Source organism: Nyctereutes procyonoides, unplaced genomic scaffold, assembly GCF_905146905.1.
Source record: "Nyctereutes procyonoides isolate TBG_1078 unplaced genomic scaffold, NYPRO_anot_genome, whole genome shotgun sequence".
In the NCBI taxonomy this organism is placed as follows: Eukaryota; Metazoa; Chordata; class Mammalia; order Carnivora; family Canidae; genus Nyctereutes; species Nyctereutes procyonoides.
In genome coordinates, this window is record NW_026575021.1 from 1615027 (window position 1) to 1641157 (window position 26131).

The 26131-nt window shown below is 34.2% G+C and overlaps 1 protein-coding gene and 1 non-coding gene across 9 annotated transcripts in view; both read right to left on the reverse strand.

The window, feature by feature from the left end:
• The window catches only part of ADGRL3 (adhesion G protein-coupled receptor L3), a 518213-nt gene that overhangs the window by 45197 nt on the left and 446885 nt on the right, over positions 1-26131 (reverse strand). For all 8 annotated transcript variants that reach the window (XM_055340466.1, XM_055340441.1, XM_055340425.1 and 5 more), the window contains one exon: positions 2866-3034. In XM_055340466.1, the coding sequence (XP_055196441.1) occupies positions 2866-3034 (169 nt within the window). The remainder of the gene's footprint in view (positions 1-2865; positions 3035-26131) is intronic.
• LOC129520778 (U6 spliceosomal RNA) lies at positions 12405-12511 on the reverse strand. The gene has a single exon (XR_008666669.1). It is a non-coding gene; the product is annotated as a U6 spliceosomal RNA (small nuclear RNA).

The following is a 26131-nucleotide window of genomic DNA, read 5'->3' on the forward strand; positions in this document are numbered from 1 at the left end:
GGGAGCCCGATATGGGACTCGATCCCAGGACTCCAGGATCACGCCCTGGGCTGCAGGCGGCACTAAACCGCTGCGCCACCAGGGCTTCCCTGTTTTGTTTGTTTTGTAGGGGAAAAGGTAAACAATTCCACAATTCTCTGATGTTGGGCCATGTTCTTGATAGTAAATAAAAATGCCACCCAAATTGGAAAATTCAAAATATAAAATGGATGAAAGAATAATGTGATTGTTACGTATTATTATAAATGATAAGAGAAAGCTTCTAAATAGGGGTTGATAATTTTTTTCATGAAGGGCCAAATAGTCAATATTCAGGCTTTGTCAACAAAAAGGCACCGAAAAGGATGCTGTTTCTGTACTTAACTTAAAGTTTTAAATGTAACCACTTAAAATATAAAAGCCATTCTCGGGTGATTGTAAAAAATTAAAAGCAGCTGGGCATATTTGACCCATGAGCTATTGTTTGCTGAAATTTGTTCTAATGAATCACAAAATTGACCTTGATGACATATTTTTTTAAAATTTCATTTATGTTAAATATACTAAAAACTCTAGACTTGCTTTAGGATTCTAATATTTAATATCCTTTCCTGTATATCAAATGCAATTCCTACTTATACCAGTGATATATATTTTTATGATAAAAATAATCATTGAGAAAATCCTAAAAGATATTGGCTAATAAAAATACTCAAAATCAAAATAATTAATGCATAAAGTAAAAAAAATGTTTTCTGGTTTAAAGAAAATTTCTATATAACATTAAAATTTAAAATTTTGTTAGTCTCAATTTGTAGCTAATGAATAAAATAAAGATAATAGGTAAATCTGGTTCACTCTATTTGAAGATGTTAAAACTGCTTATGATAATCCAATATTTGCTTACAAATGCTACGTTTTTCCTTAATCTACAATTTGGTCCCATCTTTTTACATATATTTCTTGTGACAATCAGCTATGTCTTTCCTCTATCAATATCTAGAAAATTCTCCCAAGTGCTTAGTCTCCCTGACTTTTCTGAAATATTTTTAAATACTGGCTGGCTGGCTGCTGTCTACTTCTGGACATTTTCTCCTATCTTTAATTCAGTATGTCATCTTGATGCTGATTCTGCTCCTTGGACACTTCTTTTTTCCGTATCTAATCCTAGTCATTATTCACAAGTCCTACTCTTTACATTCCTCAAGTGTGGTAGACTGCTGTTTTATCTCATCTTCCTGAGATTAAAAAAAAAAAAAAGCTACACTATGTTTTCTAGTCTTCCTTACAGTTTAGGTAGTACCATCGATGGTATCTTATCTGACGGAAGGTGAGTAGAAGTGATGTAAGCCTCTTTCAGACCATTTACACAAGACCCTCTCTTTCTCAGACTGCTTGCTTAAGGTCAATGCTCAAGGCATCTGTGGAAATCATATACCCAGGCTGATTGAGACTTCATCAGCCTGTGTCCCTCCATGAGGTGCCACCACCATTTGGGCCATCAGTAAAAAATAAATAAATAAATATTTTTGCAACTGCAATTTTAGGATGTGCACTAAATATTTGGGAAGGTTCATCTATTGTAATATAATCTCTTTTCTAAATTAATTCTAATCCAATAGATCAAAATCCACCCATTTCCTTATACTCTTTTTTACTTTTCTGTAAACTACATTTATAGGTCTGAGTCATCATTACTATTCTAGCCTTATTTATGACTATGTTAATACACTTTTCATATGTACCACCACACACAACTGAAACAGAATACAACCAGACTCATCTTGACAAGTAGACACCATCTCAAGTTTTGATTTAGGTCCCATCAATCTCTCAAACCAAAAATCACAGACATAGATATCTTCACTCTTTCTATGTTTTGCTTTGTTTTCCAAAGAAAAATTTCAGGTATTGTTACTTTCTTAGAAGAAATTTTCACATTTTGACATTTCATTTTCAGAGCCCACCTCTCAAGATCTCATAATTATTTTTATTACCTCCACGTTACACATGAAGAAACTGGGGCATGAGCAGGTTAATTAACTTGCCCAAAGTCACATGTGCTGTTAAGTAGAGAAACTAGGATTTAGACCCAGACTTTCTTGGCTCAGGGGTCTATGTGATTGGAACCATAATGATCACATTTTTAATAGAATTAAAATGTTTAAGATGAGAAAATCAATCTTGAGATTTCTAAAAAAAATGCAATGGAAGTATTTAGTAGCTAAATTTAACTTTGAAAATGAATATTTCAGGTCCTTGTAAATGTAAAAAAATCACAAAAATAGAGCAGCATGAAAAATTAAATATTGCATTCTAATTATCCAACTCACAGATTTTATAAAGGATGCTTTTAAAGAAAAGAAGTACAAAGATCATTACTAAGTACTTTGTTGTTCATTTAAAAAACACAAATGTTCTCATAATGATAAACATTCATATTTTCCAGTATATACAAACTTGTTTTTAAAGAAAAACAGAAAAATATATATTTCCTATGCCATATATATGGCATATATATATATATATATCTCCATCCTACAGCTCCATAACATCTTAGAAAAGCTATTTCTAATACACAAATTCCATATGTCTGCCAATAAAAATATTAAAGACTATAAAGGTCAAGCCTACAAGAGTATAATTTTTGTTCACCATACAAATTAGAAAATATTTTGATTGGTTTTTTTTTTTTTGCTATTAAACATATTCACCAACTATTATGCTTCTGTTTTGTGTCTTTTGCCTTACTATTAAAAAATAAAATTAATGAAGTAACACATTTATTTCAGAGACCAAAACATCAAGAATGACTTATGTTATGGTTGCTTTGTTAACATGAGATGATATATGCCATTTATTCTTAAATAGAGAATTTTTGCTTACCTTCTTTTGTAGGACACAATGGAAAATGAATATAAACATTCCCTGTAGAGAATTGAATATGGTGAAGAGATACGCCATGATGACTGTGCTTTCATTAATATACATGAGTCCGAAGGCCCAGGTCAATCCTAATAGGCAGAGAAGAGCTATTGCACCTATTACCCATGACCTGTAGAGAGAAAAGAAAATTAAGGGTTATCAAATGATTGGTCTTTAATTACCACAGTCATATATCAACAATACTGACACTGAAAAAAATGTTACGGTAAGTTTTATTGACAGAAAATGTAAGACAGGTGGTATAAGTACTTTAAGATTTTAATGGGGACTACAAGTTTTCAAACTTGAGGAGATATACATGAATGAGAATGTTATGAACACAGAAATTCATTTAAGCAAAAGCAGATTTGTACTATTAAATTATTCATGTATTTGCAGCACATATGCAAATGATATGGAGATGTAATTATGGTGAATGGCAAGGGGGAAAATGTCTATACAGCTATGTTAGTTTTCACTGGCCTCATTGTTATGATAATATGTTTGATTGGACTCTCTCCATTAGTGCTTCACCTGATACACTTTTGCCCCATTTTTCCAAATTTCCTCTTTTTCCATAAAAATTTTAGTGTTTACTGACAAAAGCAGAGCTTGTATTAGAAGGAAACAGTATATGGAATATATGTATGAATTTTAAAAGTTCTATTTGTCTAATTCTACAGTTATGTAAAACACGTGCGACACAGTGGGTGGGAAAAATTGTTCCACTCTGTATCATAATCCTCATTGTTTCAGCCTTTGGATTGCTGTCTTCTAGGTTAAGTGGGATGAGACTTTGAAAATCAGGCAACTGGCAGCTTTGTTGAAAAGAAGTTTAAGAGCTCAGGGTACCTTCATCTCTTTGAAGGGTCTGTAAACTCGAAGGAGAAAATGAAGCTGAGAATGGGATGGAGTGGTATGAACAAAGTAGGCTAGAATGGAAGACAATTCTCACTCTCACTCCATTCCCTTAGTTTCTTCCAGCTGCCATTCACAATAGTAATAATATATCAGTGGGTGACAGAAGTCCATATATTTGTGGCCGTGTGTTATGTATTTGCTATCAACATAAAATGAATTTTTCCAATAAATGGGAATCCAGTAAGTGAAAATGGAATCCTTCTCAACTCCTCTCAAAGTATATAGGAGAATAGGACCAAACCAGCCTAGATCTCTATATACTCATGAACCCACCCTCTTCTTTCCCAGCACACCTTCCTTGAACAGAGTAAATATTTCTTTTCAGCCGACTATACTCTTCCACTTGCATTGTCTAAGGAAGCGATATTTATGGGGATTGAAACTTTGCAAAATGAAGCGGTTAAAAAAAAAACCACACGTATTTACCAAATCTGAAGCTGGGTTGACTAAAGTTTTCAGAGAGAACTACGTCTTAAGAAAGATATGGTCCCAAAGTAGTCAATTAGTATTAATGTCTTGTTAAAATTAATCATGACTATTTACTATTTTTCTTCTACAACCATCAGCTACTACATTTCATATGGAAATATCCCCTAAATTTAACATGTTCAATTTAAAACATTAACATTATTGAATAAGAATCCCTAAAGTAGGCTTGCCATTGTATGTGACATGTTTACTTATATGAATCAGAAAACATCTTAGATATTAATATTTTAGTTTATAATTAAATTGAAAAATATGGGAACTCTCAAGGTAAAGCTCTCAGCTTCTTACAGGCGTTGGAAAAAGGAAAAATGGAAAGAATACCATTAAATCAAGGCAAAATTGCTATTTCAATTTAGAAATAAAATGATACAATAAAATACTCAAGACAGCTAGTATCTACTAGAAAACACATGATGGGCCCAAGAGTTAATGATATAGAACTACAATGAGCCCAATTTGTAAAGAAAATAAAATAAGCAAGAGCATGAAGAAATAAGTGAAATGTCACTGGAGAAAGTGAAAACAAAGGACTCTTCACCAGAAGAACAAACTGAAAGTCTATAGTAAGGTCACCCATTAGGTTGCCCCAATCTTAAGTATATTGTGGCAGGACACAAAATTTTAAAATGTACAAAAGAAAAGAGCCCAAATATCAACATTTGAGTTTATTCTTATGAGATTAGTACAGACTTGTAGCTTTGTTTTAGAAATTTAAAAGATAGACTCATAAACAGGTGATATGTGTCAAAATTGAAAGAGGTAATTTTGTGTCCAAAAATTTGAATTTTTGAAGGAGGTATTTTTCCCTTTTTGGATATTTAAAATAGAAATTCATTAATATCCATTGCAATTGGGTAGCTTTGTACTTCTAAGATCATTTTGAAGATACACGGCTAAACCACAAAATAATTTTAGATGAGCGATGTCCAAACAAACAACAGAAATGACGACATATGCAGCACAGAGGAACACATCACAATGAAAGGAGAAAGCTATTAAAAGCGAAACAAGTCTGTACCACATGAAGTTGCTACGACTGTGGCACTGATTTCAGGTGATATCCAATTAAAAGAGGTGAAGCAGAATTTGTTTTTGGCAATACACCTGCAGCATATTTATCCTGCATACAAGTTGTATGCCTGAGTATTTTCCTGCACAGTTTGCTCTTCTGCCTCAAAGTGAATGACAGAAGTTCTAATGATTTTTCAGTACTGATCTGACAGCTGGTTCATGGGACCACACTGATAAATGGAATTTATCAGCCATTCAGGTCATTCTTACTTGATGAAGGGTCTGTTATCCTCATAGCTAAAGAATGCATAGACATAAAGACAAGAACACCAACATTAGCATTTTATGACAAAAGATTTCATATGAAAAATATTCTCCTGGTCCCCAAAGGCCTCTGTACCCCACCTCCCTAAAAGGCATCATTAACCTTCCCTTTATATCCAGAAGGTAAATCCTAAAATGACCATGAGAACTTACATAACAAGGAATAAAATCAATTTTACAATACTGCAATATCCCTTATGAGGCTAAAAAAATTCCATTTTTTCATCATGTGTTCATATTACTTGTGACTTGACAGAGACATTTATTTCTTAGAGATCGCATTTCTCTAGAGAATGAGAAATCTTATGAGCAATCTGGAAAAGGCTTGGGGGTATACTTAAATGACAGATTTCATGTCACCTAAAGGTATCCTGATTCTGTAATATTAGTAGGTAAGATTACTTAATTATGGACAGTACGTTTCTAAGTAATTTTAACTTGCAGATGATTGACCTGAGTTAAATTTGAACACTACAGCCCTTTGAAAATAATCGATCCTGACTACTTTAAAATTCTTTCTGTTAGTGTACTAGGAAAGAAATCTGAATCATCTTTAGTAGTAATAGAAGCAAACATACAGCACCTGTTCATTATCACTTATATTAACTTATTTTTTTTGTATCATTCCAATAAAATAAGATCGCAGTGCCAAATTAGTGAAGATAACTTAGGGAACCTTTTGGATCATCTTTTCATAAACAGTCTGTTCAATGACTTGTGATAGAACAGAAAAGAAGAGAAACTGTTCTTTTCTCTTATCTCCTGCTGGGGACAATAGTTTCCAATATTACACATACACAAATAAGGCTCTTGGACCCCAAATGTGATGTATTTTTGCCTAACGAGAACTACTGAAGGGAGACTTCACCCTACAAAATGATGGAAGAGTAAAGAATGGAGGGAGAGCCTGGGATTTAAAACTAGTTTGCCTGCAATTCATATCCTAAATCAGCCACTTAACTAGCTAAAGGCAAAAATTAATTAACCTATGGTTGGGTCAGTTCATACCACTATAAAATGGTGACAATTATATGCAGGTTTCTTGTGATAATGAAATTATATATTATGCATAAAGTGCTCAGAACAGTGCCTGACACGTTTTATATACAGTACATTTGATATTGTTATTATTACACTAAAGCTAGAGTAAAGTCACATTGAAAATATAGAATCTCTCACCCAAAGAATAAAACACCAAATAATAGATGTTGAGTAGTTAAATTCATTTGAGGACATTTCAGGAGCAATATTATGCAGCAAAATAAATGTGGCAGAAATAGGTTTGTAAATGGAGCAGAGAATGAATGACTGTGCTGTCTAATACGGTGACTACTGGCCCATGGGTTTATTTAAATTTAATTTCTTTAAAATGAAATAAAGTTTAAAATTCAGTTCCCTAGTCACACTACTCACATTACCAGCACTCAAAAGCTCCAGTAGCTGCCATATTGGACAGTGCAGTTCTAGAACATTTCTGGGTTCACAGAAAGTTCTACTGGACATTGCTGGACTAGGACATTCAAAGAGCGTCATAAGCCAGAAAATGGAATTCCAAGTGATATTTAAATAATGCCATGGATGTGTGAAAGGTAAACAGAGAAGAAGAATTTCTAAGAATTGATCATTTTTAACAGTTGCGAACTGTTCCTAGAAAGAAAATCTTGTACTTGGATCAATATTGAAAAGTTATAGAGCATAATCATGTGATATTTATTCCATTATATGCATTCTCATTGCATCAGTATATTCCATCTGTGATTCCAAGTTCTTGACTGGAATAACTATTTCTCCTTTTATTTGTATAGTAGGGTATCAAGTAAAGAAAGTTTCAAAGGTTAGCAGATAGGAACATATGCAAACATGCTATACAGATTTGTACTGAACTAGCCAAATGTTTCAAAAATAAAATACAAAACTTGCACTGTAATCGCTGGAGTGAGATATTTTCCCATTACTGTGATATATCAAAAAAGGGTACAATTCACCAGTTTTTGTTGGCAATTATGGGAAAGCACCAGTTGTTCCACTCAATAACAAAGACTGTAATTCCAGCTTCACTTACAGTTAGCTATAGCCATGCATTCAAGGAGTGTCCACTGGGATGTGAACAGAAGTAAACTGTGACATTTCTGGGTCTTGCCAATTAAAGGATTGGAATTGGGCTTCCCTTGGCCATTTTTTCCTCCCCCTTTGCTAGCAGAAAATGACAAAAGAGCCTCAGACCCAGAAATGGAAGCTGTTTTTTGACGTGGAGCCACTGTATTAGATTTAAGCCACGTTATGTCATAAATTTAAGCCACTAGATTTTAGGGTGTTTCTTTTACAGTGGCTTAGCCTGTGCAATAATTAATGAAGCATGTAATTTGTATCTTTTAGCTATAAGAATTACCAGCTCATATTTAATATAGAAATCCATGCTAACGGACAGAGAACCATTCATTAATTTTGTTTCCAGATTATCATAAATAACACACAATAATTCCAAATCTGAAGATCACTGAAGATTACCTATAATATGTCAGTGGCTTCCATCATTTTGTCTGATATTTTGTTGGCTTAGAGGATCTAGTTTTACAAAGTCTCTCCACTATATTCCAATTAAATTGATAATAATGTTGCCACCAGTTATGGTGGCAAAGTTATATACTTATTGATTCACTTAAAAAATATATCTACAGAACTAGTCCCAAAGCTGAATAATTTTCACTCTGACTTACCAATGAAAGTCTATTGAAATAAAATCTCATTCCAGGTTGTATGACTAAAACAATTTCACTACAGGTATTTTAAGATTTTATAAAAATATGGACACAAGGTCTAAGATGTTCTTGGCAGATGTTAACAGAAACTTTCAGGTTATCCTGTGAAGTGGTGACTTTCTGAAAACAAAGTAAAATACTTTGTACATATAATTTTCAAGGAACAAATAGAAAAACGAGCCTCATTTCTTTAGCAAATACATTTTCCTTTGTCAAACATTTTATCTTCTTTTTTTCAACTAACATCTAAAATTGAAAGCTTTAAATATTAATGTCATAAAATTACCTTAAAAAGTGATCATTAGAATCAAGATCAGAATTTTTAGGGATCTCTGCATAAAGTGACAATATTTATGCATATATTTACATATTCTGTAAAATTTCAAAGTACACAAGAGGGCTACTAAAATCTAGCCCAATGGAAACTTAGCTCAAAATTCATTTTCAGGAGGATAGATTTGTCAGCCAAAACATTAACTTATACATACTAATACTGTGATATAAAGATTTATAATATAGTTTATCAGTGTAGACAGATGATGAATGGATAGAAAACAACATGAATGAATCAAGTTAGTTATAGGATATTCTTTCTCTGATTTCAAGAGTTCAAAATAGAGTATTGTGTTTGGAAATAATTGTTAAAGGAAATATCTAAAATTCCCATTCATCCAAGAAAACTTTCATAAGCTCAGATGGTGTAAAGCAATGAAGTAGTTGCATTAATTAATATGTAAAATTTTTTGAGCACTCCTAGATCTTAAATATGAATGTATTCTGGGATCCTCTGGAATTGTTGGGTAGTTAGCTAATTGTTGTTGGTAATTGAACTGTAAGTTTAATAGTGAGAAAAAGAGCTATCAAAGTGTATATAGATATCCTGATTAGTACCCCAATATTGCCAGGTTCAGTATGCAGCTAAATTTACGTTCTCTGGAATAAAACTAATTATATCAAAGGAATAAAGATATTTCCCTTTGAATTTGGTTTGGGTTACGATAAGAATGATAAAGATAATGTCAGCGAATTTCTCAAGGTAAAATGTATTTCATTTTTCATAGAAGAAAAAGGAATGATAAATACTTCTGCAGAAGGCTTTCCCTATTGTCCCTTTTAATCAGTTCCTAACTGAGGTCGAAGAGGATTCAGTTCCCCATGTTCTAAAAGGAGCTATTTCAGCAACCCAACTAATGGACTTCACGTAGAAGTGGTCTTTGAGACACTACTTTGCAAAACTACCAATCCAGGGGGCCCAGTCCTAAAAGCAGAATTGGAAAGACAAGACCTGTTAGGACTACAGTGTTCACAGACCAAATGAAATAGTGGAAAGAGGAAGGAAAGTAACACCTTCACTTGTACTAATTTTCTAGCAACAAATGTTAGCCAGGGGAAGAATGTTTTAAAAAGGGTATGTTATTCAAGTTTTAAATTGATCAGACACCTAAAAACCAGAATACCCTGGCCAAGTTGCAACATCTAAGACAACATTAAGAGATCTGCTACCCAGTGGTTAAGGAATATTTAAGAACATAGCTCAAAGAGTAGTGAACAGAGAAAGATCCAAGTATTTCATGCTTATACCTCATTTTGTTAAAAATGGTTAATCAATTAGTAACACGTAGGATAAAAATCATGACAGCTTTATATTTCTTTTAAATGTATTTTATGTTAGTGGGACTATACTACCCTAGAATTACATCCAATTCCCTCTAATACCCACTATAGGAAAATGAAAGAAAAGTTACTTAGCATATAACTCAATATTTCTGAGTAAAATATGAATAATGTTTCATTATGGTCATACATTTAAGTCACTAAGTATTAAAGATATAAAAAATTCTTAGAAAAGTATGAAAGTCATATAACATAAATGTAGAAATCATCAAGTGCAGAGAAGATTATTATATTTCAACTATGGATTTTATTGCTATTAAAGTATTACTACTAAAAGCTATATTGCATCATTTTGTTCATTCGAAATTTGTTAAGAGAATGAAATGAACCAAATAAATACAAATAAATAACTCAGAATATATCCTGAACATTTTCATTCCTATGCCTCAATGTCCCTATAACAATATTACAGATTCGAGAGCATATACCAACATTAAATTTTTAATCACAGATTTCACATTGCTGATGAATTGGGTAAGTCTGAAATTAAGCAGAATTGAGTATAATAAATCAGGATCAATAAATATTAAATAAATGATTGATAAAACTTTAATTATATTATCTTCACAACTCAATGTTATGCAAATTTTTATAACTCAATATAATATGGTCAAATAATTAATTTATATATGAAAGAACTTAAGGATATCAATTCTGAGAATGAATAATGAACTATTTATATTGTATATAGACAGCTACAGTCTTACTACAATTTAGTGTCTCCATCTATTAGATTTATAAAAATGACTTGGTAGGTTTCACACATATATCAAATTTTGGAATCCTATGTTGAAAGCAAATAATATCACCCTATGATAATTTATTATTTTTAACATATGAAAGATAGTATAGGTTTTCCCCACTATCCAAGAGTATTCCTATGAAACCTTTCTTAAGTTCAGATGGCGTAAAGCAATGAAGTAGTTGCATTAATTAATATGTAAAATTTTTTGAGCATTCCTAGATCCCCAAAATAATTTCTCTTGGGCTTTTTCTTTTTTCTTTAGGGTTTACTTATTTAAAAAAAAAAAAATCTGTACCCAATGCGGGACTTGAACTCACAACCCCGAGATCAAGAGTTGCATCTTTTTCTGATTGAGCCAGCCAGGCATCCCACTCTTAGGCTTTTCTGATACCTTAGGACACATCTTGCTAACAGATGCACAAAATAAACTGAGATAAAGCACAGATGTTCACAGACACAAGGCAAAGCTATGGTGACTTGATGCTGAGATGCGGAGTATAGTTCCGAGGAAGGAGCCTGGCAACACCACTCTTGTTATTCAGGATGTGCACTGCTACTCTAACAGTTCTAACACTGCTTCTGAATGCTATTTTCGCTTTTTGCCTTTTTTTCCCCATAAAAGTAAATATCCTCTTCACGTTTTTTTCAGTTAGCGAAAACAGTTACCAATGTAGGCCTTTCGCAAAAGTGAAGTGGCTTAATGAAAACTTTTGAAAAGCGGATATATCTGTATATCACAGAAACTGAAAGCTTGGGCTTATGAAGCAGCTTGCCCGAGTGTGAATGCCAGCCGAGCCTTATAGTAACACTGCAACCTTCAGCTAACTTTTTAACCTGTCTGATCCTCACATTCCTCGTCTGTGAAATAGGGATAAATACAGAACTTTTTTCATAGGGCTGTTGTGTATATTAAATAAAAGGTCTTGGCACTCATTAACACACCAAAAATGCAAATATACAAAATTTTAATATACAAAATACTATATAAATATTTGCTGTTATAATTACTATTGTATACCAACCTTCTGACCTCAAAAAAGGGGTTAGGTCTCCTTTTAAGTGTCTTGGAAATTCTTATATTAAATAGAAATCCAAAAGGGAAGAAGGAGTCACTGACTCTTTTTGAAATGATCCCTAATTTTACCTTTAAAAAACCTCTGTTCAAACAATGTTTCATTTAAAGATTTCTTTAGGCTTAGTAAATGCTATGAATTTTTACATTCTCATTGAAATGGGGTATAACCGATTCCTAATGGACATTAAAGTAGAAACCCTGAGTTCTCTGAATTACATAAGACAGCTGAATTTAGTTCATAAATATGTATCCTCGGTGTCAAAAAGTACACTAAGGAAAGGCAAAGTCTCACTAACTGTAAATACTTGGATATAAAGAATATTTATTATGATTCACGTAAAATCATATGTGATATGTTCATGAAAATTCATTAAGAGATATATGTTCTAAACTTGGACTTTATTAATATTTTTATGATTCTTTGAAAACTTTAAACCTTGAATAGGAAAGATAAAATAAATGATATCTATATAAAGAGAAATTTATATTTCTTTCCTTTTTTTTTCATATGAAATGCTTCACAAATATGCAAGTCATCCTTGAACAAGGGACCTGCTCATCTTCTCTGTATCCTTCCAATTTTAGTATATGTGCTGCTGGAGCAAGCGCCATATCTTTTTTTTTTCAATAATTTTTTTCAATAATTTTTATCTTGTAATCAGTGAAAACTGTGGCTTAAGTCAGTAATATCCCAAGATCCATAAAATATTAGTAACAAGTTGAAATCTTTTATTTACTGATACTTATAATTAAAACCACAAGGTTTCCTGATTTACTATCTGAGGGCCAATGTTTTTTGGACTCACACAGAGTCTTAGAACTTACTCTTTAGAACCTGTGACTATGGGGCTGATCAAATTTGGTCACTGCAATGCAAGGAGATGAAATTCTTTAAAGAGTATATTACATACTTGCAGGATTTCTTTTTTCAACTTAGAAGATGCACAAACTATTTTTTGGTTAAGTAAAATAACTCAGAAAATTAATAACTTTTCTGTATTCTTGCCAAAAGTGTTTGACAGGTTGAATTGCTCTTATACTTTTTTTCATACCATATAATATCATCACCTCTTGTTTTAACAACTTGTAGTAGAAACATTCATCATATCCCTTCTATGAATAAACACCTATTTATAAACTGCTTGTAAGAACAACTAAAACAAAAAAAAGCACAACTATTTAAAACATGTCTGTACTTACTAAAGATTCCAATAAATGGAACCAAGGGAGGCACTGAAATACAACAGAAAGCAGACAAGTTTTATTTAATTGTGGACAAGTAAGGTAATCTTCATAAGCTTTAGTTTACTCACCACCATGATGAGCAAAATAACCTCTCACTAGGATCTTTTTCAGAGTTAGATGAAACCAAGAAAATACTAGTCTATGGCTCCTAGGTTATCTGTTAGTGAGATCTATTGTTGAAAAGCACTCTGAATTCTTGAATTTTTCATTCATGTGGAACAGGGAAAGTCTTGTGGTAAAGAAGATGACGAAGTCGCCCCACAGAGACGGTGCACGAGAGCTAGTTACTTGGTTAGTGAGTAGGTCTAATTAATGACCTGAGATCTCTACCACATCTTACTCTTAATAAGATGTTGTTGTTTCCGATTAAACTTGTTACCAGGAATCTACTCTTAAAATTAGTCAATGAGAAAAAAAGCTAAGCAACAGAATAAATAAATCCAATTTTTCAGATATATAAAATGTCCAAATAGCAAAGTAAGAAATCTTAACTCGTTTACATTTTAGGCCAGAGGGTAGCTTCAGTAAAGCACCAAGAATCAACATCAATCAGAATGTATTCTCTGATAATAATGAAATTAAGTTAGAGATCAAAAACTGAAATATGCATATATACACATGACCAATTTATACATCTGTTGCTACATCCAAAACATTTTACAAACAAGTTCTGTCTAATATCCAAGCAACAATAATTCTTTTCTCATATAGGTTAAGTCTAAACAGAAAAGAAGGAAAACTTCGAGACTATTATAACTTAGCAGGTAAGGAGAGTTTAAGAGAATAAAAAACAAATTGTAAAAACATTTTACTTAAGAACTTCCATAAATATCCTTTTTTTAAAAAAATTATTTATTTATGATAGTCACACAGAGAGAGAGAGAGAGAGAGGCAGAGACACAGGCAGAGGGAGAAGCAGGCTCCATGCACCGGGAGCCCGACGTGGGATTCGATCCCGGGTCTCCAGGATCACGCCCTGGGCCAAAGGCAGGTGCCAAACCGCTGCACCACCCAGGGATCCCCAAGAACTTCCATAAATATCCTAAAGAAGCTATTAAATAGCGACATCTAATAGTGCATCAACATCATGATCCATTGAGATTTACCACAGGATGGAAAGGAATACATTAAAAGAATAAAAAAAAAAACAATTCTGAAAAAAAAATACGTGAAAGAATAATAAAAGCTATGAGTCGGTAAGGCAATTTTGAAAAACACAATCAAAATCAGAAACCTCGCTCTCCCACATACAAAGAAAGTTCTGGCAATAATATGGTCCCGGTAGCAGAACAAAGTATATGTCCATGGAATAGAAGGGAGCACAGAAATAAAATTTCAATATAGGATAGTGTGGCAGCACACATCTGGTGGAAAAAGATAGATTACTTAGCAAATGATGCTGGAAATTTGGCTCATTAGATAAAGAATTCAAAATGTCCTCCAAAGACCTCCAAAGTACACACTGTGGAGGAAAAAGTTAATGGTTTAAGTGTATGTATTCCTTGGTAACAACGGCAAAATTAATAGAGACATGACAGACTGGGCAGGGACACACACAACGGCAAAAGCGTTCAAACTGTGTAGCAGCAAGTCAAGGAGAAGGTGCACAGGAAAGCTAACAGGAAAAACAGGAAAACATTACAACTTATTATTTTATTTTTATTTTTATTTTTATTTTTATTTTTTTTAATGCCAAGATTTTTTTTTAAGATTTTATTTACTTATTCATGAGAGACACAGAGAGAGGCAGAGACACAGGCAGAGGGAGAAGCAGGCTCCATGCAGGGAGCCTGACCTGGGAATCGATCCCCGGCCTCCAGGATCACAACCTGGGCTGAAGGCGGCGCTAAATCTCTGGGCCACCGGGGCTGCCCACAACTTATTTATTTATTTTTTTTAAAGAAAATCTAGTAGGAACAAATGGGCTTAAAAATTTTACTAAGAGGGCTCCCCTGAATATTATTGAAGAGGCTGCCCATGTGCTGTTTCATTACATTGCACTAATGAAAGTTACTGAATGGCAGATCTGGTAATTTTAGAAACCTTTGTACAGCTAGCTGAGCAGAATGTGGTGCGTTCAAAGAAGGCAGAAAAATCACAACTACAATGGCAATGATGGTTACACAGAAAATACGCCATCTTTGAGCTACGTCTTGATCTAAGTAATATGTTACTACCCAATGATGTCAATGCTTTTGCTGATAACTTATTAACTTCTCCACTCATGGCTTGTTTTGTCAATCTCATAATTAACCAGTTTTAAATTAGAACCTTAGACTATCAATCTCAGTTCTGGAACTGAGAGGACTCTTCTATTAGCACACTGAAAGATCTGATTGAAAATATCAACTTCCATAGAAAACATTCCAGAGTATTCTAAAATGCATACTCAGTGCATAAATAGCACATTTATAAAAGTTCCAGGGACTCTGATGACAGACTTTATTTAAAATACATAATTGTATGTAGTGGAAAAATCCAAACAATTGGGACTCAGCCAAGAGAAAATTAGATTAGGAAATTTTCATGTGTGGACTGAGCAGCTCAAGACACAACATTCTACTATACTGTCTGCACATTTTAATTACAAATTCAATGATTTAATACATAATCCTTTATTTAAAGTAACTATGACTTATATGCTTTCACCACTTTCTAAAATGAGCTAACGGGGAAAAAAATAGCTTTAAAACACATCAACACTCCTGTAAGAAAGTCCTTCTGAAAAATAGGAAAATTAGAAAAATTGAAGTCTGAAAGAGTGTATCTTCTTCCCTTGTTGTTTTTACTTGAGTGAGAGGTATAGCTCTGGAATTAGGGGAATGGAATGCATCCAGAGTATGCTAAGGTTTTCAGTTCATCTGTGTAATTTATAACCCTTGTGGTGATTAATTTGCCAATCAGTGGTCATCAGTTTATTATCTTTAATCATAGGGCATTTTTGTTTCCTTTTATTAATTGGAGTATATTTAAGTAGCCTGAGTTGTGTTCTTAAGATATATGTATCTTGGTATTTTCTAGAATTTGGGAAGAATATGAATTTACCTAAGGCAGAGTGTGTAAGCAGTGCTGTCACCCAACTGGGGGACTTTTCCATCGCCACTGGATAGGGACCACATTGCTTAAGATGGTAAGTGACAGCAAAAAAAGATAGTAAGTAATGACTTTGGACCACAAAAAATGGTTACAGGCTTAGCCCTTCCATTCATTTTAACATTTTTTGGTATATCTCTTAATCAGTCCAACTTCCACCATTTCCTTTCCTTCCCCCAAATTCTATATCCTGTCCTTTGAAACTCACAATCAAATATCAACAAATTCCCCTCCATAGTAAACTTCATCTCTGGGTGGTTTTCACCCAGAAATGGCATCGCCTTCTCGCTTTAGGAGAAATTGTCCTCTATAGGCAGTACTTTCCACACAAAATCAAATATTGGTTCTCTCACAACATTCAGGCAGAAGAAGTGCCATGGCCAGACCATGATTTCTCCTATCAAAACCCCCAGCCCCTTTGAGGTTCTTGCCATCAGATGTTTACTACCACTCCAGGCCTCCCATTTTTTCTGTCTCTTTATGTTTTCACTATACATCTCTCCATTAGTGATCATTCTTTTCCCATGGCCAACCTAGATCCTTTGACTTATTTTCTTACATATCCTTTCAACTCTAATGATTCTAAAAAAAAACCTAACCCTGGATAGGTGGGCATTGCTGGGAAAACAAACAAACAAAACAACAACAACAACAACAACAACAAAAAAACCTAATACACAATCATGATTACTTAAGACATGCTGAATTTGTGATAAGTCTCTTTCTTTCTTTCTTTCTTTCTTTCTTTCTTTCTTTCTTTCTTTCTTTCTCACTCTTTCTCTTTTCCCCCTTTTTTCTGTCTTTCTCTTTCTTTCTTTTTTTTTTCTTTTTGAGAAACAGAGCAAGTAAGCATGGGGTGGGATAGGGTGGGGTGGGAGGGGTTTGGGGCAGAGGGAGAGAGAGAATCCTAAGCAGGCTCCATACCCAGAACAGAGGCCTACTCAGGGCTTGATATCACCACTCTGAGATCATGACCTGAGCCAAAATCAAGAGTCAGATGCTTAACCGACTAAGCCATCCCATCATCCCAACAACAAATTTCTAATGACACTTAGCAATGTCTGACAAGCCAACTATATACTTCCCTAGCACATATGCTTTTCCATTCTTCATAAGGAATAGTTCACATCCCCCTTCAGCCTCAAACTTTCCTCTCATCCTAACCTCTCAGCTGAATGTTGTCACCTATTTCCTTGAAAAAAGGGAAGCAATCTGACAATTGCAAACACATTGGTGCACTGTACAGGCCTCATAATCTCTTATAGAGCTCCTGAATTTATCTCCCAGCTGCTGCATACTTAGCTGCTAAAGGCTTACCCCCTGTGACATACAGATGATTGTTCTTGGGAGCAGAGCTAATATGCCCCTATAGCCAGGAATGCCAGAGAGTTTACATTCCACTCTCACCCCACAGCAAGCCTGTAGTCAATTACTAACAGGTGTGAAGTTCTACAATCCCAGCTCCTTTGCCTCAAGGTTGGAAAGTTCCAAAGTGTAATTTACAGTCCAGAGCTCCCTCTGGGATCAGATCAGGGTCAGTCTGAGACTTCACCCAAAATGACAACCTTGCGTGTTTCTTCCTCTTACTATACTACTTCCCCTTACCCCTTACTTACTTCCTTACTGATTTCTCCTGAAAGCATTTCCTTCATAAATTGTTTGAACTGAATCCTTGGCTCAGAGGCTACTTCTAGGAAAAGTCTACCAAGAATACTGACAGAAATGTTCTCATCTTTCCAATACCAAATCTATCAACTATCTTCACCAGTACCTCCACACACTGTGTTTCCTCCTATTATAATGAAAGAATTGCCTTTCTTCTTCTAAAGCCGACATATCTGCTCATCCTGATATTTCTCAGGACTGTGCTCCTGTAATGATTGTTCTCTCTCATGCTTCATCACTGTCTCTTTCTCTATTGGCTCATTCCCAACAGGAAACATATTTCAGTGTTCCTTACTTTTAAGAAACAAAAATTCTTCTTCCCAGATCTCAGAGATTTTCCAAGAATCTTATTTGTTAATCTTTTCTGAAAAATTTATCAAGAATTTTCTATACTGGGACTTCTGGGTGGCTCAGTGGTTGAACGGCTGCCTTTGGCTCAGGGCATGATCCCAGAGTCTTGGGATCGAGTCCCACATCAGGCTCCCTGCATGGAGCCTGCTTCTCCCTCTGCCTATGTCACTGCCTCTCTCTGTGTGTCTCTCATGAATAAATAAATAAAATATTTAAAATATTTAAAAAAAAGAATTTTCTATACTAGTAATCCATACTTGCTTACTTCTCATTTTCTTAAAAGCTACTTTATTCAGGAATTCTTTCCCCACAACTCCATAGTACCCCTGTCATTGACAAAGCCATTGGTGACTTTTTCTATCTTATCATACTTGACCATTCAGAAATACTCTACTATTGACTACTCCCTTCTATTCTTGGCTTCTATGAAATCATGTTATTACATTTACCTTGTTGACTGTACTTTCTGAGTCACCTTTACCAGAACAACATTCTCCTTGGGTGGTTTTATTCAGTAATTCACTTTAAATACCAGTTAGTCTGAAATCTCTATCTCTAATCCTGACAAGACTGCTGTGCCATTAAAACCTCTGACACTGCATTTTGCTAGCATGATTATAGTTCATAGCTGAAAATACTGAAATAATCACAGGCTTTTAAAGATGGGGCCCGTGGTGATCATATAATCCAATCAATATTTAGATTTAAAGTTTCATAAGCATGTACTCAATCTAAAATGATGTTTACCGAAAAGAAAATCATCTCTTTTAAAATTAAACACAATTTATTTACAGATGTGCAATGTGAAACATCAAGTGTATGGTAATGGTTAAGGAAATGGGCCCCCAAGTCAGACAGTCCTCTGAAATCCTAGTTCTGGCACTAACTAGCTGTGACGTCTCGAGGTGAGTCAATTACCCTCTTAGAAACTTAGGAGGTTTAGTGCAATGATTAAATTTACACATGGAACGGACTTAGAATTGTGCCTAGCACATAGTAAAACTTTAACAAATTAGTTGTCTTATTATTTTGCACACCATTACAAATAGACTCGACAAAACATCCAAAAATGCTATTTGATCAAATATAGCAATTACAGTTGATTTAAGAGAACCAGGGAGCATTTATTTTTATTTCAGAACATACGACTAAATTTTTACTTACAGTATGTGACTCAAAATACAATATAGTATTTAACTTAATTTTGCCCACAACATTTTACTTTAAATATTTCCAAGAAGCATTTGAAACCTGAGTTGATTGGATTTGGAGGATAAGTCTTCCAGGACAATATTTATTATTCAAAGTTTCCCACAACAAATTTTCAAAATTAGCAAGTTTTGATTAAGTTTCAGACAAATGTATATACATATATAATCACTGCACCAAAAATATTGCAATTTAAAATATTTTGTGTCATTTTAAAGAAATCCCTATTAGAAAAAAACAAAAACAAAAACGGATTTCCAGTTGGTTCTGATTATAGTAACCAAGGCAAACTCTTAAAAGCCCAAAGATTATGATACCAATGATGTCTCTTGTATGCTTCATTCAGCCTTTGAAAGTAGTCATATCCTCCATATAATGCTTTCAAGCACTATGACTTAATCACTGGGTAAAAACTGGCTTATGTATTGAAAAAAATGATCTGCATGGAAGTAATCAAAAAGTGATTCAAATGCTTTTATTTACATTTGGAATGTACAATTCCAAATCTACTCATTTCTTGTATAATTGTTTATAAGCTGAAACTACATTAAAATAAATATATTAAAACTGAATGCAATCATATTTGTGAGTTTTACTCATAGAACATAAGAGTTAATTTTGCAAGATAAAATTAAACAAGATGTTGCTAATTACATGTACTGGTTTTGGGATCTTTATTCAAATACTTAAAATTCAAGGAAAATAAATAGCAATTACATTTTTTAAATGAACAAAAAATATAGAAAAACAGAGTAGGTTTAAAACTTTTTATCCCCAAACAGTAACTAGATTCTCACATCAATTTTTATATGATATATATAAAGCAATTTAAAACACTAGAATGAGCTATTCCTCACAAAGAATTTGGAGACAAATGAGTTACAGTAATTAGATGTTCTCATTTTCATAAGATTTGATTAAATTTTCATTATATAGCTATATACATAGTAGCATACTACTAATAGAAAATTAGACTTGAGTTTTTAAAACTTTTCAGAGGTTAGAAATACAGGATGATGCTCAAAGATGACATTCTTAGACTGTTATGTCACTAACACGTTTATGGACATAACATAGGGCAAGTCATTTTCAATTAAATTTTTTTTATAAGTACTATAGTGTTCATCATACTAACTTCAAAAACTCAAAATTACTGTAATATAACAAAGAATAAATATTTGGTCTTTGTTCCTAGGGCAGAGTTTCTAAAACTCTTGAAATCTCTTATATAGTGTCTTTGGATGCTAATGAATAATGGGGGCTGGCAGAGGGAATAAGGAAGGGTGGAGGTGAGTAGAGGGGACAAGTCTAGAGAAAAAGCCATGATTAAGGGGTTGGAAATTTCAGCCCCACTCCCACCTATAACTGCAGCCCCAGTAAGGGGTGGGGGCCCACAGATTGAGTTCTACACTACTGGCCAATGATTAACCAGTCATATTGTTGTAGTGAAACCTCTACTAAAACCCTTAACAGATGCTGCCATTCAAGGAGCTTCTGGGCTGGTGAACACTTTGAAAGGCTGGAGGGTAGATTCCAGAGAACCCATGGAAATTCTACTGACACCTCAATCCCTCATCCTTCCACATATCTTCCATTTGGTTTTTCCTGAGTTGTATCCTTTACAGTAGAGCTACAATTTTAAGTAGAGCACTTTGCTGAGTTCTGTGAGTTGTTCTGGTGAATCACTGGATCTGAGGAGTGATTGTGGGAACTCCTGAATTTGTAGTTCACCAGGCAGAAGGGGGATAGCTTATGTAACCCACTTGTGGCTGGCATCCGAGTGGCAGGCAGTTATGAAACTGAGTCCTCAACCTGTACGGTTTATTCTAACTGCAGGAGTTAGTGTCAAAATTGAATTTAATTGTTAGAAACTTATTTGGTGTTGGAGAATGGGGTGGGTGGCAGAAAAAAAAAAAAACACCACATAATTGGTGTCAGAAGTGCTGTCTGAAAATAACATACAAGTGTACAAAAAAGAACATTTTAAATTATACATAATCTTACCACTAAAAGGTCACCATTATTCATTTTATAGTATATTTCCATTCAGTCTTTTTTTCTGCATATATAATCAGTTATTTCTGAGAAATAAGAATGTTCATCTTATATTCCAAGAGGTATATTAGCACACAGTTATCTTATAAAGTATGCTTAATAAAATTTCATGATATATAGCTTTGTATTTTATTTCCAGGAAGATAGCTAAATAAAGGATTTTTTAAAAAAAGATTTTATTTATTTATTCATGAGAGACACAGAGAGAGAGAGGCAGAGACACAGGCAGGGGGGGAAGCAGGTTCCATGCAGGGAACCCGACATGGGACTGGATCCTGGGTCTCCAGGATCACGCCCTGGGCTGAAGGCAGCGCTAAACCGCTGAGCCACCCGGGCTGCCCCAAGGATTGTTTTTAAGGGTATCAAAATGCATACCTTGTTATTACTTAAAGGAAAAAGAATTTTGTCACTTAGGTAATTTTTATTGATGATTAGTTCTTCTCTATGTAACTTATTTTGCTTCTTAAATTCATGAAATTACACATAAAATTTACTAAATATGTATAAAATATAAAAGATTTGACTTATTTATTTTTTAAAGATTTTATTTATTTCTTCGTGAGAGAGAGACACACACACACACACAGAGGCAGAGACATAGGCAGAGGGAGAAATAGCCTAATGCGGGATTCGATCCCAGACCTCTGGGATTATGACCTGAGCCAAAGGCAGATGCTCAACCACTGAGCCACTGAAGCATCCTAACATGTCCATTCTTACCAGATTAAAAGGAAGAGGCTATAATCTCCATGATGCTTAAGTTAACCAATCAATAAAACAAAACCCAAACTCCTTTGACCCTACATTTACCTCCATTCTTCACTATTTTTTTTTATTTATTCATGAGAGAGAGAGAGAGAGAGAGAGAGAGAGAGAAAGAGAGAGAGAGAGAGAGAGAGAGAGAGAGAGAGAGAGAGAGGCAGAGACACGGGAGGAGGGAGAAGCAGGCTCCATGCCGGGAGCTCGACGTGGGACTCGATCCCAGGACTCCAGGATTGTGCCCCGGGCCAAAGGCAGGCGCTAAACCACTGAGCCACCCAGGGATCCCCTCTTCACTCTTTTTTACAGAAAAATACCTGTGGCTTTTTTACATGTGGTTTTTTTTTTTTTAAAGATGCAGAGTTTTATTAATTTTATTTATTTATTTTTTATTTATTTATGCTAGAGAGAGAGAGAGAGAGAGAGAGAGAGAGAGAGAGGCAGAGACACAGGCAGAGGGAGAAGCAGGCTCCATGCACCGGGAGCCCGATGTGGGATTCGATCCCGGGTCTCCAGGATCGAGCCCTGGGCCAAAGGCAGGCGCCAAACCGCTGCGCCACCCAGGGATCCCTACATGTGGTTTTTAACTCCTCTCTTACTATTCTCCCCTCAACCCACTTAGAGCGCTAAGGTGTTGTCAATTACTTTGCCAAAAACAACTCCTGAATGCACAAGGATCTCCATGTGTCCAGTGGCCAAATCCAAGTTCCCATTTTAACTGACAGGCTTGATTCACCTAGTTCCCAGGATCTCTAGCCTTCCCACCCCACTGGCTACTCTTTTGAAATCTACTTTGTAGGTTCTGCATTTCCAATATGTCTAAAAGTTAGCGTGATCAGGGGTTACAGTCACTGGTCCTCTTATTGTATGTTTTGACTCTGAATTTCTTTATTTACCCAATACCATGGATTTAAAATAAAATCTTGATCAATATTCCTAAGATTGCAGCTAATACCTATACTTCTAAGGTTCAAGGAATGGCCAAGGAGCACCTGTTTATGGGAGACATAGGTGGAGCTTAGACCCTTACTGACATCAGTGAACTAGTGAGTCAACTCTGGAACCCTCTACATCTGATTTTTTTTGTCCCATTTGTCATGTTTTAGGCTGTTATTTTGGGTGAGCATTTGATACTCATATCAGGAGTCATCCTAACAAAAGTATACATCCTAGTGACTAGTGAGGGAAACCAGTCTTGTTGGAATATCACTATCTCAATTTTTTTGCCATCTGTCCATACCACTTTCACTATTTTACTATTATTACATTTTTCCCCATCATCTCACTCTGCTTAATATTTAAAGGAAGTGAATCACTGTGACAAATAAAGAACAGGATTATTTGACATTATAGAAAGTAATAATATATATATTTATATATATAAAATGAAATCAGTATTCAAAAAATAAAATATAAAAAAAAAACTCCATGCAAAATCAAAATAAAACAAACCTGTACACTGATGACTCCAAATTTAAATCTCCAGCATTCATCACTCTAACTGCCTACTCAACATCTACAGTAAGATGTAAGTCTTTCAAACTTAGTTGTCAAAAAAAAAAATCTTTTGACACCCCTAAGGCGTTTCTTCTGCAGTTTTCAACATCTTAGTAATAACAACTCATTCAGTATCCCAAGCCAAAAACTTTGAAATCACAATCCATTCCTTCCTCTGAGAGACTACATAAAATAAATTTGCAAATTCTGTAAGTTCTAACTTCAAAATAAATTCAAAATTTTAGTACTTCTCATTTATTAAAAAATAATGAATAAAGAATAAAATGCAAAGCCATATTCACATATTAAAAATTAAATAAATGTGACTAATACAGACACAAATATTTACTTGCAATTATTCTCAGATTTCTACCACTCTTATTTTAATCTTATTTATTTATTCATGAGAGATACAGAGAGAGAGGCAGAGGGAGAAGCAAGCTCCCTGTGGGGGGGCCTGAAGTGGGACTGGATCCCAGGACCCCGGGATCATGACCTGAGCCAAAGGCAGATGCTCAACCAGAGCCACCCAGATGTCCAGATTTCTACCACTATTATAAAAATCTGCACTTATGTACCTTTAGGGAAAAATGAGTTTTATGACTTGAGAAATGTTGGTTTCGTAAAAAAAAAAAAAAATCTATTTACCAAGCTTCCCCCAAGTACAACGGCACATTTCACATAAGATACAAAGGAGATCTGAGTCCAAGTCACCTATAGAAAACAAAGGAGCTGCTAATTTTTATGTTTTTATTATAAAGAAGAATTATTTTTCGTTTAGGTAGTCTTTCAGACTTTAGACTGCACTGCAAATGACTTTCCTAAATTTGATACAAAACTAATTATTTGGGAGAAAAGTGAAAATATTATTTGATCTCAAGGTATAATGCAAAACAGTTCCAGTGTGCCTATGACAATCATGCTTCAAACTGTTTTTCTCAAATGTCAGCTCCCAGTGTATAAAGTATGCTGAACACAGTGATGCATAAAACACTTGGCTCCTAGGAAGATCATATGGGGATTTAAAGGCATTTTAATGAAAAAAAAAAAAAAACTTGAAAGAGTCCAATACTTCTACATTTCAAAAAACTGAACACGATAGTGTAAAATGCATGATACAATGAGATTGGCAACAACATTTGCAGAATGCACATCTTTGTGAATCTGTGGTGAAAATTCATTTTCCAAATAAGTGCCAAATCAATGAATGCCTTTACCGTTGGAATTAAGTTAATCAGTAAAGGACTACATACTACCTACTACCTTAATTTGTTTGAAGCAAATCTAGTGATGTTATAACAACACATGGAACTCCAAACGGTGTTGTTTAGAAGTATAATCTCTTCAAATATACTTGGATCACTTATGATAATGTTATTGTACATTTCCAGTGATCTTCAACCACAGACCAGGGAAATGGAGGAAGACTGGGAAAAATGAAATAACAGACAGATGATACTCCTTTCAAAATTTTCTTGAACATTATTTTATCTTATTGCAATGAATAAATAAATCAATTACTAGTTCTACGTTTTCTAGAACTAGAGTGCTTATGGTATGGATGGGCTTTAGGAAATTTACCTGATAAAGATTTGGTAAAATACATCTTTAGTATAGTGTGTTGACCCAGGAACCTTTTTACAAGAGAGGTAACAGTTTTTAAACACATCACTAAATATTCAAAATAATTAGAAGTTTGTAGAATTTTTATTTGAATTTAGTAGTTTCGGTGGTGTAAGGTAAAGTATGAATAAAATCAATTGCTTGAAGATATAAGCTATTCTTTTTTAAATCTGTACAGACTATTGGACTATACTGAGCTTACTTTTAAAAAACTTAAATTGGTATTTCAACATTCTTATATCACTAGCTAATATTTTGAGAAAAATGAGAAAGAACTAAAAATATTTTCCTAAAAACTCATCCAGAAACTTTGAAGTGGATCAATATTTTTACTAAATACAACTCAGGACTAAATTTGCTATTCTCATAAAGGCTGAAACACTTTTTAGGATACTGCTCTGACTACAGCATAAAGATGATGCTATTTGAAAAGGAGGCTTTCTTCTTTCCTGGGTGTGCCCTTCTCTCTAGCTATATATATATATATATTCATCTTAATATAGTAATACAAAGGAGAAAAAATTAAAGGGTTAAAATATTCTTGTGATACTGCTGCATTTTTCAAGATTATATCAATTTGCTCTTCTGTCTTTAATTTTAGATTGCCACCACTCCATAAATAATATAATACTAGTAATCATGTAATAAGGTAACATATTACATTCAAACAGAATGCAATTCTCACTTAACTGTTTCTACCAATATCTAGAAACATAGTCCTCAAAGCAAGTT